Raw genomic sequence first — 12,841 nt, 5'->3', positions numbered from 1 at the left:
GAAAGAAAGAAAGAAAGGGATATGACTTTAGAAAGAGATAAAATGTATGGATATACTGTACGCTGGTGGGTGGCTTAAAATTAATGCTTGGACATTTGCTTCTTTTTGCTTCACCTAAGATTGGGGTGGTTGAGGAGCTGGATCCCCACTGATGTTCCTTGGAGAAGAGCCAGCTAGCCTATATGGTTTGGAGTCAGAAAAAAAAAAAGGACTGGGAAATCCTTTCTGAGGACTCTGTACCTAGAGCCTGGAAAAAGTCAGGCTAAGCAAGAATCCACCTGAAGGCACAAATTTAAAAATTTAAATTCCGGTTAATCCCATTTGACTTCATTCTGAATGAACATACGTACATAGGTTTAAATGAAGATTTCCAAAAGAATGAGGCACTGGCTTATAGGTATTTTCTGATACCATTTACTCTGTGTCCTTACAGAGACCATTAATCATTCATCCAACTAATTAACCCACCATTAAGTAATTTAGCCTGGAATTGCCATGTTGGGACTGAGCTTGACAGCTGGCTGTGTCGCCAGAACACCAGGTGGTCAGATTTTGGGATTTCATGATTCTTCCCCATCTCACTCAAGTTTTTAAAAACACCCCCTACCATGAAGAGGAGTCCTGGAGAATTCAGAAACTGGCACCTACTTAAAGTATGTTTTATTAAAAGTATGAGATCTTTTTCTCTGTTTCCCTCATAGCTTTCCCTCATCTTATGTTGATACAACCATTCGCCATTATTACCTTCCTCAACCGCTTATGCAAAAGAGAATAATGTTAACGTAGAAATTATTTATTTATTTATTTAATTTATATGCCGCCCACTTTACCCAGAGGTCACAATTATGTGAATAAACAATGACAGGTTCTGTATCATGAAGAGTGAAAACATGGTGAATGACAGTTGAAGTCCCGCCATTGAAGTCCTGCCATTGGAGAGACACAAATAAAATCAGAAAGGTGGTATATGTGGTTTCAGAGAATACTGGAGTGAGTCTGAGAGGGAAAACCCTTCCCTAAGTAAACATTTCATCTTTCATTGGCCTCCAAAATTGGAATCTGCATGTTCCTACTATGTACACATTCCTGTTATGAAAACACTTTTGGATGTTGTTGTTGTTTAGTCGTTAAATCGTGTGTCTCTTTGTGACCCCATGGACCAGAGCACGCCAGGCCCTCCTGTCTTCCACTCCCTCCCGGAGTTGGGTCAAATTCATGTTGGTTGCTTCGCAGACACTGTCCAACCATCTCGTCATCTGTCATCCCCTTCTCCTCTTGCCTTTACACTTTCCCAACATCAGGGTCTTTTCCAGGGAGTCTTCTCTTCTCATCAGTTTTGGGTGTATAGGTCAGTAATTCACATTTTAGAAAATGAACCTCAATTGTACTGTGCTGTGTGTCTTTCAAAGATTCATTAAACAGTTTTGCAAAAGTGTAAAGCTTCCTTCTCTTCCAGCTCTAACTTGCCATAGTACTAGTTTGTTTGTTTATTAGAATCATAGAAAAGTTAAGTTGGAAGGGGCCTACAAGGCCATCAAGTCCAACCCCTGCTCAATGCAGGAATACAATCAAAGCATATCTGCCAGGGGATTATCCATGTTTTTCTTGAATGTCTTCAGTGTTGGAGCACTCACCAACTCCCGAGGTAATTAGTTCCACTGTCGTACTGCTCTATTGATTAATTTAAAATATTTTGACACAACCCTTGTCCTTAAAAAGGACCCAAGATGGCTTAAATTGTTTTTTTAATGTGATATTTAAAAGATAAAACAGTATTTTATTTATTTATTTATTTATTTTATTTATATCCCGCCTATCTGGTCAACTATAATTTATATAAATATTTTAAAAAGAATTAAACAGATATTATATTAAAAACAGTAACTAAACCAATACTAAGACACACTTAAAAGGCATAAGGTACAACAATCCTATTTCAAAACCTCTCTCAGACAGGCAGTCACTAAGGGAAGAGGGAGGACTTTGCCCGCTTACAAAAGGACGGCAAAGATGGGGCCAGCCTGGCCTCTAGTGGGAGGGAGTTCCAAAGTCTGGGAGCAGTGACAGAGAAGGCCCTCTCCTTTGTCCCAAGAGTTTGCTTGGGTTCTGGGTCTCTTTGTTTGGATGGCCTCATTTCTGCCCTCGGCTGGCCCAGAAGAAACTCAGATTCCCCTCTAACCCTTGCTTGCTTCCTCTGTGACAACAGAAGGACCCACCAGTGTTCTGCCACACTAGAGGGACCTCTGCTTGGCCTCCCATTTTGGCCTTGAAATTTCGGGGACCAAGAGAATGCTGACCGAGTAATCCTAGTGATCCGTGGGAAAATCTTGTGTTTTGTATTCCCCTGGTGCAACATAAACTCAGCAAGGAGAGGCTGGTGGGAAGAAAGCCACAGGACACAGGCCTTTTGGACCCACCCTGTCATTTGCAGAAAGGCTGGGAAGGCAGCGCCAGCACCTCTTTTGTGAGCCCTCTTACTGCAGGGGCTGCGGGCAGGATGAAAACATTCCCTTTGGGCTGGGAGGGAGCGACTTAGCAGAGCCTGGCAAGAGCCACCCATATCAAGGGCTGTAGGTGAGGCTGTGTGGGAGACAAACCCCACCCAGAGAGGCCGTAGTTGCCACACGGATTTTACCATGTTTACCACGTTCCCATTTTCCCAGGGTAGCCACATGACTTGGTAATATTTTTGCAGGTTTGCAGCCCATTGTCCTGGATTCTCCCGGTGCTCCTGTCCATCAATAGCTGATCCAGCTCCTTGAAGGAAGAAAAGGATGCCCACCAAAAAAAGAAAGAGAAAAAAGAAAAAAGAAAAAAGAAAAAAAGGAGGAACAGCAAGAAACCGGGCTAGCCAAGTCCATCTCTCTATGAGACGTGTTCCTGTTTGGAGTTTGTGACAGCCATCCGTCAAGGTAGCCTCACTTCTCTTGGAGAAGCCTTTCAATTGTGGGTTGACCTATTTTTAGTATTGATGTTTCCTGCTAATTTTGTAGAGGTCATGACACCTCCCTCTTGTTTCTTGGTGGTCCTGTTTCACTCTTGGAGTAGGAAACAAATAACTAGAAGGATGAGTGGATATGATGTATCTTCAACCGGAAAAGAAATATACAAGGAGCCTCTTGCCCCAGATAGCACTGCTTCTCTCGTGATGCTTCTCTGCCTCTCAATATGAGGTCGAAGGGACTCTGCGATTTCCATCCCAAAGCTTAGGAGCCAGAGCTGGCCATCCCAGAAGGGCCAAAGTGGATCAGGCAACCAGTTCCCATGACCAGGCTCAGCCCAGCAGGTTCGGTGCCCCTTTGTGTAGTCCCACATTTCAGCAATTAGTGTGGGTGTCAGTAAGTTCTGGTTTCCAAGTTTCTCTATGTGGTTTGGCCCCACCAAACCTAGCCATGGATGCTGTGGAAGGCTCTTTCGGTCTCTTTGCCAACTCGGCGGTGCTGCCGCTGGTGGTTCTTCTCCGGCTCCAGCTCCTTTTTCTCCATGTTCCCCCTACACCCTTTGCCACTCCTCCTGCTCCACCGCTCTAGGAAGCCATGAGTCCAAAGGGTTCAGAAACCACGGCCTTCCAAGAACGTTCAGGGATTGCACCTGTGGAGTCATTGATTTCAGGTAGTCGGACAAAGCCGCAAGAACAGGATGCCTTTTCAAATCTCCTGGTGGCGAATTTTTGCAAAGGGACAGTTGGGATTCTGGCAGAGGGTAGGAAACAATGGAAGAGATTCTTTCGGTTGTTTTCCTCCCCTTGGTTTAAAGGCAGGTCATGGTCTCAGGGATAACCTGCCCCATCAAAAGAGCGGGAAGCAGCACATTCAGCCGTGAAAGGCATGCAGTAAACAGAAGACCAGGTACCAGCTGCTCTGTCGCTGAGTCACTTTAATATTCCAGTCCTGCAGAGAGCAGCAAACGTGTCTCCCAAACATGGCAGATTTTTTTACTGCCGGTCTTACTGGTTATGCACAACGTCATTCAATTTATTACGTTGTTACTGCAATTTGCTGAAAACACACACACCATATCTTGGCTGAACATGTCAGCAAGCCGAGACAAAATGAGGGTGGAAGTCATGTGATGGAACCAAACAGGAGTCAGGAGCCCCTTTAAGTATGCAATGGGATGGCTGTGCAGACAGAGTACCGGTTAAGCCTGCCACTTGGAACTCTGCAGGGGGAAAATTAAAATGTCCTTAACATCAACCATAGAGAAACATGTATGCTGGATGATGACACCATCATGTGTCGTAACAGTACACTGTAGTACAGGAACTTGAAACACGAGAGAATGGGAAATGGTTGACATTGAAATCACAGAGTTCTTTATTTCATACTAGAGGCACTTTATTTTACTAGAGCATTCAAGAAAAACTTAGATAACCACCTGGCAGATATGCTTTGATCCTATTCCTGCCTTGAGCAGGGGGTTGGATTTGATGATCTTGTAGGCCCCTTCCAACTTCACTTTTCTGTGATTCTATGATAAAGGAGGGGTCAATTTGGACAAAAATTTTGAAATGAAACACTTCATAGCATTGAACACCCACCACATCATTTTGAAATAATGACCAAATTTGAATATAATGAGAAATTCTAATGCAAAGATGCAAAAGAGGTATTACGGGGAACTGGAAACATCGATTTTAGAAACCTTGTGATCTACTGCAAGTTTGAAAACACAATAATTTAAAATCCTGCATTATTCCTGGGAGCAATCTAAAACAAAACTTAAAACCAGATTAAAAGTTGTCCAAGAGGACGTACACAGCAACAGAAAAACCATGTGACTATCATGTGACTTTAAATCAATTGCTGAAACCCTGATCCAGAATGTGAGGTATTTCACAAAAGGATAATATTTGATGTTTCTCTGAACTAGCTACACTGTTGCTGTTCTAAGCATCAGCACTTATTTCGTTATACAACAGAAACGTCTATTCTTTTACACAACAAATATCTCGTTATGTTCCAGTGGCAGCTACTTAGTAAGGAAGTAACTCTGTTGGCTGCTTGGCCATAGCTCAGCTAAAGAGGGAGTGTAAAGAGAAGTTTATTCATTGAAAACCTTCCAATTCAGAACCAGTGGTGGCAAGAGAAAAATAAGTGTGGCCCTCTGAATGAGTGATTTTACAGCCTGTGACCAGAAGCCTTCTTGAGAGTTTGTAGCCAAAGAGAGAGAGAAAAAGTCTTGTGACCAATTGATCTTTGATTTCTACATTCATCTTCTTGGGGTGAAGAAAACACCATGGGACATCAGTTTACTCAGCTGCCTTAAGGGGAGATTCTGACATGGCCCTTTCTGAAGACATCAAAGAGGGGCAGAAAAGTCTCTCCCACAAATGAGGCTTCAGAGAAGGTGTACAGGTGGGCTGCTGTGTCAGCATTGTAGAAAGCAACCCTCCCAGCTGCACAATTCAGAGACACTCGGATTCTCTTGAGGTCATCACTTGGAGACAAGCAAGTGAACGTAGGATGGCTGGTAGACTTGTATTCACCGTCCCACTTCCCTACAGCCAAGATACCTCCCTTTGCAGTTGAGATACAGTCTTCATTTCTCTCCACTGACTCTCGGGTGACCCCTGCCAGCCAGTTCTCCTCACTTCTCACAACAACTTCCCAGAAATGTCTGCCTGCTGTGAATCTCTCCTGTCCCAGCACCATACCACGTTTGGAAAATCTCTTAGGGTTGTGGGGCAGATCTTGACCTTTGGATCCACATGTGACACTTTTACGATCTTCAGAAACAATAAGCCACAGATGAGCTGTGTCTGGATCCAGGGTTACATTTGCTGCAGGAGAACAGAGTTGAGAGGAAAAACATAAGGAGCAACGCTAATTATAGAATCCACTGACCAACATGCTGACCCTAAGCATGCCATAGGAATTAAAGTCAAAATCAAGAGGCTCTCCAAATACTGCAGGCTTGGGAGGGCCTTCTCCTTTTTTCTAGACCTTCCTACAACAATATGCTAAACCTCTTAACTTATATTTAAAATGCAAATCCCTCTCCTATCATTCAAGATATCTTGCAGTAAGAAAAAGTGACAGAAAACCGATAGACTTCCTTGGGTTTGAGCAGGGCCAGAGGAAAGGAAAATAGAGGGGGAAGAAAGTGATAAACAGGGTGCTTTCAAATTAACCTTTTTTGTGCAAACAAGGGATTCAAGACAATTAAAAATGTCTGCACACTTCCAGTGGGCAATCTGTGGCTATGCACAGTGCCCATAAAAGCTTGTGACACTTGAAGAACTGGAGTATACCATTAAAAACTGAGCTTGAAACATTACCTATTAAGAGGGACTTGTTGCTTTATTCATTAATTCTCAATAGCCGAACTGCTTTGAATGTTACTCTATGTAAGTAACTAGTTGCAATTTGTTTTATTAAGACCTGTTATTGATCTTACCAAAACCACAGAAAACAATAAAAAAACACATATCCCAGTGACCAGTTCTGATATTATGCCTTGGAAATACATATTAAAATTGTTATTGTTATTAGCGATCAAGTTGATCCTGATCTGCAGCGACTGCACTACAGTTTTCAAGGTCTGTGAGATGTTCAAGGAGTAGTTTACCATTGCCAACCCCCAAATGAGCTTCAGTGGACAAACCTCCATAAATCCTGGGCTCCTGAGTTCTAATCCAACACCATTGTAAGGAAATGGAAGGAAAGTGGGGAAGGGAGGTTACTTACCTGTAACTCTGGTTCTTCAAATGCTCATCTGTGAATTCACACTAATGGGTTTAATCTGCGGTTGCACAGAGGTCTCCCGAATGTTCTAGAGCTTTATGATAAGCTTGTCAAGGACTGGGCCCCTAGTACACGTGGTCCCCCCGTCCTGGCAATTACCTCAGTTCCTAAGAAGATACTGCTGCTGCATCAAAGTGATAAAGGAGTGACAGACAGAGGGGAGGACGGGCCAGGAAGTGTGAATTCACAGATGACCACTTGAAGCACCAGAGTTACAGGTAAGTAACCTCTCTTTCTTCTTTGTAGTCTCTGTGAATGCACACTAATCGGTGATTAACGAGCTAACTTACCGGAGGAGGGACGTCACGGAAGAACAGAAGGAAGTACAGCTCTCCCAAATGCTGCATCCTTTTTGGCTCCCAGATCTAGGCGATAACGGGTGGCGAACGTAGACGGCGTTACCCATGTAGCAGCCTTGCAAATGTCTGGGAGTGGTACTCCACGAAGAAAGGCCACAGAGGTAGCCAGAGGTCTGGTAGAATGAGCCTTAATACCAACAGGTAGATGCTGTTTCGCGAGTTGATTTGCCCTTTTTATAGTGCAACAAGCCAATGGGATACAGTTTGAGACGAAATATGAGAGCCTCGTGAGGGAGGTGCGGTGTTATGAAAACGTCGCTTTGTTTTAGGAAGAAGTCCGTGAGACATAGAAAGCAAGTGTGTGTCTAACGTCCAACGTGTATAACGACCTCTCGAGGTTAGTCGTAGGTGATGGGTAGGTAGGTAAAACAATAGGTTGGGAGAGGTGCAAATCTGACACAACCTTTGGTAGAAAGGAGACATCAGGGGAAAGGGGTGACCTTGTCCGGGTGAAATTGAAGAAATGGAGGATTGACCCAGAGGGCAGCAAGTTCTGAGGCTCTATGAGCAGAAGTAATGGTGACCAGGAAGAGTGTCTTAAGGGAAAGGAGGTGCTCTGAGATGGTAGCAAATGGCTCAAATGGAGCACCAGTGAAGAACAACAGTAGAGACCATGGTGGGGATGGTGCAGGTTCAGAAGGATGCATATTAGAGACACCCCGAAGGAAGAGTTTTAATGTGGGATGGTGAAAAGGCATAGCAGCATCAGAATCTTGAGGCTGATGAGCTATTAGAGCAGACAGGTAAACCTTGGAAGTAGAAAGGGAGAGTTGCTTGCAAAAGAGATGGGAGAGAAACAAAAGGACAGCATGTTGGGTCGTAGGATTGGTTGGAAGATGATGTTGAAGAGCAAACTGTGTGAAGAGAGTCCATTTATACGAATAGAGCTTAACAGTGACAGGATTTCAGGCGTTAGCTAAGATGGCATCTACCGAGGGTGACTCCTCCATGCCGTGAGATGGAGAATGTGAAGATCGGGTTGGTGAGTCCTGCCTTGATGCTGTGAGAGGAGGTGAGGAATGAGGGGCAGTCGGAGGTAATCTGCAGAGATGGAGTGCATCTCAGAGGGATCCGTGTCCCATGCCTGCCCTCGAATAGAAGAGGGTGCATTTGGAGTTTAGGGATGTGGCGAACATGTCTATGCGTGGTTGAGCCCAGATCTTGCAAAGGTGGTGAAATACAGACGGGTCTAGAGTCCATTCGTGCATCTGGGTATATAGTCTGCTGAGAGTGCCCACTACAAGACTGTCTTGAGTAGCAATATGTACTGCTACGGGGAAAATGTGGTATTCTAGACACCATTCCCAGAATTGGACAGCGAGATACAGCAGTAGAAGGGAATGAGTGCCTCATTGTTTATGTAAAACAACATGGTGGTATTTTCAGTTGTGACTTGAACGGCATTGCCGAGAATCATAGGTTTGAAGGCTCAGAAGACCTTTAAAATGGCTAAGAGCTTGAGATTGTTTATATGAAGAGCTTGCTCGGCGCAGGACCAGGTAGCATGAATATGCAGGGTGTTGCAGTGCGGCCCCCATCCGGTAGGGCTTGCATCGGTGGTGATCTGAACCAAGAGTTGGAGAGGAGTAAAGGACTGTCCGATGAACAGGTTGGATGGAGTGTCCCCCCAGAGGAGCTGAGAAGAGAGCTCGGGGGTGACTTGGAGAAGATCGGAAGATGGGTCTGTCATAGGATCGAAAATAAACAGATACCATTACTGTAGGGAGCACATCTTTAGCCTGGAGTGCCGAACGGTGGATGTGGTGGAGGCCATAAGGCCTAGGAGACGTTGAGCCGAAATGTGCTGTGACGAATGAATGAGGGTGGCACCCTAACATCCTTCAACGAATCGGCAAGGCAGAAGCTCTCCCACCAAGACTATACGGACTCCCCAAAATCCACAAGGACTCAATCCCCCTCAGGCCCATTGTAAGTCCCATCGGCTCCCCAATATATGAATTGGCAAAATACCTACCCACCTTCCTATAGAACCACATTGGACAAACCTCATCCTACATCAAAGACTCAGGACATTTCATAGGCAAGATCAGCACCCTAAAACTCAACCCCGGGGACAGACTGATCAGCTTTGATGTAGTATCCCTATTCACCAAGGTATTGATAAAGCACACCCTGACACTCATCCAGCAGATCTTTCCAGAAGACATCAAGGCCCTTTTCCAACACTGCCTAATGACTGCCTAATTTTCAATGGGATAATGAGTTCTATGAACAGACACATGGAGCGGCCGTGGGGAGCCCACTCAGACCAGTTATAGCAAACTTCTACATGGAACATTTCGAAAAACAGGCCCGGGCTTCAGCACCCTTCACACCCACAGTCTGGTTCCGATATGTGGATGACACCTTTGCAGTTTGGAACCACAGTCAAGAAAAACTGGTAGAATTTCTAAATCATCTCAAGAGCATCCAGCCAAATATACAATTCACCATAGAAAAAGAAATAGAGGGCTGTGACGGCTGTGATGATGTCACCTGCCTGTCACTGCTATGGCTGGAGTTTATCTGCCTATGGCAGGACAGGAGGTGGGACTTCAGTGGGTGGAGTTAATGTATATAAGGGGGGAGTGACTGTGGTGAGGGCAGATTGGGGAGATTTGGGAGGTTGGGAGGAGATAGAGTGTCAGGGCCTGTTTATTCAAGTTATGAGGTACTGTGCTAGAGTAGGTCTGAATGAGAGAGTGATTGAGGGGGATACTTTATTACATTGATTGCCTTATTTAGTTCCTACAGTGATTTACTATTATTTATGTTTTCTCAATAAACAATCCTTTTTAATTTTTAAATCCATACCATTGTCTGATGAGTCAGATCAATAAGTGTGGTTGGTGGCAGCAAGTAAAGTGTGAATGAGTATCCTTAGTGGGCAAGAGGCCCAGGGAAAAGGGTAGAAGGACACGCGAGTGGAGCGTAGTTACAGTTACAGTCCTAGCCAGATCAGCTGGTGTACACTGCTAATAAATATCAGACCTGAGCACAGAAAAGAAAAATAGTATTTTTACCCAGAGGCTTGAAAATAGTAAGGAGCCTTTTGTGAAAGTAACATGCCTTTAACGCGTAGCCAAATGGCTGAAAGTGAGCCAAAATCTCCAGAGATGTCTTGAAAGTTCTGGAGATGAGTGTGATGGCGAAAGGGACCATTTTGCCTCAGTGCAGGAGGAAGAATGTACTTGTGAACAGTTGGCAGAACTGAGGAAAATTAAATTAGCCCAGGAACATGAATTTAGGATAAGACAATTAGAACAAGAGGAAAGGATGAAACATCTAGAGAAAGAGAAAATGGAAATGGAGATGAAGGAAAGAGAGAGAGAGAGAGAGACAAAGGCAATTTGAACTGGAGAGGGAACATATGACTTTTGAAATTAGGAAGTTAGAATTGATGAATCAAAATAATAACAACAACCGAAATTCTAGCCCGGAAGAGGGCCAATTATCAAAAGCAGATTTAAAGAAATTTCCTTCTTATAAACAGGGGGACTCCCCTGAATCTTTCCTTACGATTTTTGAAAGAACATGTTCAGATTTTTCTGTCAGGGAATCAGAGAAAATGATAATTTTAAGGTCTTTAATTAGTGGGAAAATGGCAGAAGTCTATGCTGATATGCCAATCGAGTTCAGCAAAGATTATTCAGAGTTTAAAAAGATGGTTTTTATTAGATTTGGCATTAATGCAGAACACCTAAGACAGAAATTCAGAAAACTTACAAAGAGATCAGATGAAACTTACACACAGCTTGGTTTTAATTTAGAAAAATGTTTGGACCGGTGGCTAGCACAGGAGAATGTTCAGACATTTCAACAAGTAAAAAATGTTATAGGATTGGAGCAGTTCTATTCCTTACTCCATGGTGAACTTAAATACTTGGTACAAGAAAAGAAACCTTCTGATGTTAGACAGACTGCTCAGATTGCTGATTTTATTTCTCAAATAAGGAGGCCTGTAAATTCTGAGGGAAAATACATGGGAAAAACATGGGACCCTAAGTACTCCAAAGGGTTAGTTCAGAGCCCGCCAAAAATGGGCGGCCATTTTGTTGCAAAGCCTTCAGAACAGGGCCAACCCAAGAAACAGTTTTTGGAGGGAAAGGAAAAATTAGAAAGATTTGCCGGAAAAAGCTCGTGGGGGGAGAAAATTTGCTTTGCCTGTCAAGGGAGGGGACATATTGCTTCCCAGTGTTTTAATACAAAACAAAATAAAGAAATTTCTCCTCAGAAAGTGAATTTAAAAGAGACCAAGTCTGTATATTGCATACAGAACAGTCAGATGACTCCCTCTAGAGGTAGCTCTGTAGCCATAGAAACGAAAGCAGAGGCAGCTAAGCTCTCTAAAATTGATACATTTAGAGGGCAGATCTCAAGTTATGATGAAAATATTCCCATTGCTGCAGCATCAGTTCTTATAGGCACTGATCTCTCAAAACATGTCAAGAGTGCCTTTGTGATTACACAATCACTACCAGAACAAAATGAGGCAGCAGGAAAGATTACTGATTCTCATGAGGAAATTAGAAATCTACCCCAAGCTGAGGCAATTTCTCTGGAAATACCTCAGGAAAATAATTTTGTCCAAGAGCAGCTAACAGATCCTATTTTAAAAGGCTGTTTAGGAAAAGTGGCTGGCAAAGGATTATCCCCTAAACAAAAACAGATTGATGTTTCAAATGTTTCTTCTGGAGAAATTGAATTGTACCAGGAAGTAGGGGCAGATGTCCAGCATATGTGGTGGTCGCCTGTACTGAGGGAGCTCAAGGTTGGGAAGGAGTTGAGGGTTGTGCTACGTATGATACTGTTGGAGCAGAAGTCCGGGACCGTTTCGGTACCGTGGGTTGTTCTTGGAGAGATTCAGGATGGGTCCTCTTCTGAGATTTGTGGGAGTTCGGTATTGGAGGGAGCGGTGTGGAGTCATAATCCAAAAAAGAACAGTAGTAGTAACCACGATGCCATGATTGGTATCGAGGGGAAGGCAAAGAATCAGAGAAGTCAGACTGGAAGTAGTATTAAAGTCGAGAATGCCGAGGATTGGTATAGAAGTCGAGTTCGGGTTGGTAATACCGATATACTCAATGTCGAGAGCGCTTAAGAGGAGGCTCGTAATACCACGGAGGCTCATAGAGCATGACCCATTTTGGGTGGCGATTCTTTAGAGGGCTGAGATGTTTGGGACGGTTCTATAGTCTGAGCTGGTAGCAAGGGACAGTCCCAGAGGAATGACCTGAGATGCTGTTGTCTGAGTTTAAGGGCTTGTTTAGTGAAGTTCTTGCAAAACTAACAAATAGAAGTCTGGGGACATTCCCCCAGGCAAAAAAAGACAGAGATTCACTCAAAAAGTCTTTTCCAATTTTCCTCAGATTAAAGAAGCAATGATGAATGGAGCTTGAAGAGAGGAGAGACCTCAGCGGTGGCAAAAAGGAACTGAGGCAATTGTCAGGACAACCACGTGTACTAGGGGGGCAGTTCTTGACGAACATATGGCATAATGATATGGTATTCATCAGGTTTTATAGGTAAAAGGAGGCAAATGCATTGCTAAAGAAATGTCATTACCTTGCATTACTTGGAGAAATAAGAGGAACATTAACAATGTAACTTTTTAATATGTTACCTCCAAAGTCTAAACATCAATGGAGCAGTACTGTATTGATTTTTTGTTTATTCACAAATTAAGGGGTGGATGCTTCCACAGTGTGCAGAAAAGTAGTATCTCTTCATCAATTT

General features: G+C 43.6%; 1 protein-coding gene across 1 annotated transcript in view; it reads right to left on the bottom strand.

The window, feature by feature from the left end:
* Positions 1–4,292: 4,292 nt before the first annotated feature.
* LOC110070827 (E3 ubiquitin-protein ligase TRIM7) overlaps positions 4,293–12,841 on the bottom strand; it is a 48,709-nt gene continuing 40,160 nt past the window's right edge. Inside the window, exon 7 of the mRNA XM_078388591.1 lies at positions 4,293–5,782. Within this exon, the coding sequence (XP_078244717.1) occupies positions 5,265–5,782 (518 nt within the window). The 3' untranslated portion in view covers positions 4,293–5,264. The remainder of the gene's footprint in view (positions 5,783–12,841) is intronic.

Source organism: Pogona vitticeps, chromosome 2 (genome assembly GCF_051106095.1).
Source record: "Pogona vitticeps strain Pit_001003342236 chromosome 2, PviZW2.1, whole genome shotgun sequence".
NCBI classification, from domain to species: Eukaryota; Metazoa; Chordata; class Lepidosauria; order Squamata; family Agamidae; genus Pogona; species Pogona vitticeps.
This window is presented reverse-complemented; position numbering and strand designations above follow the sequence as displayed.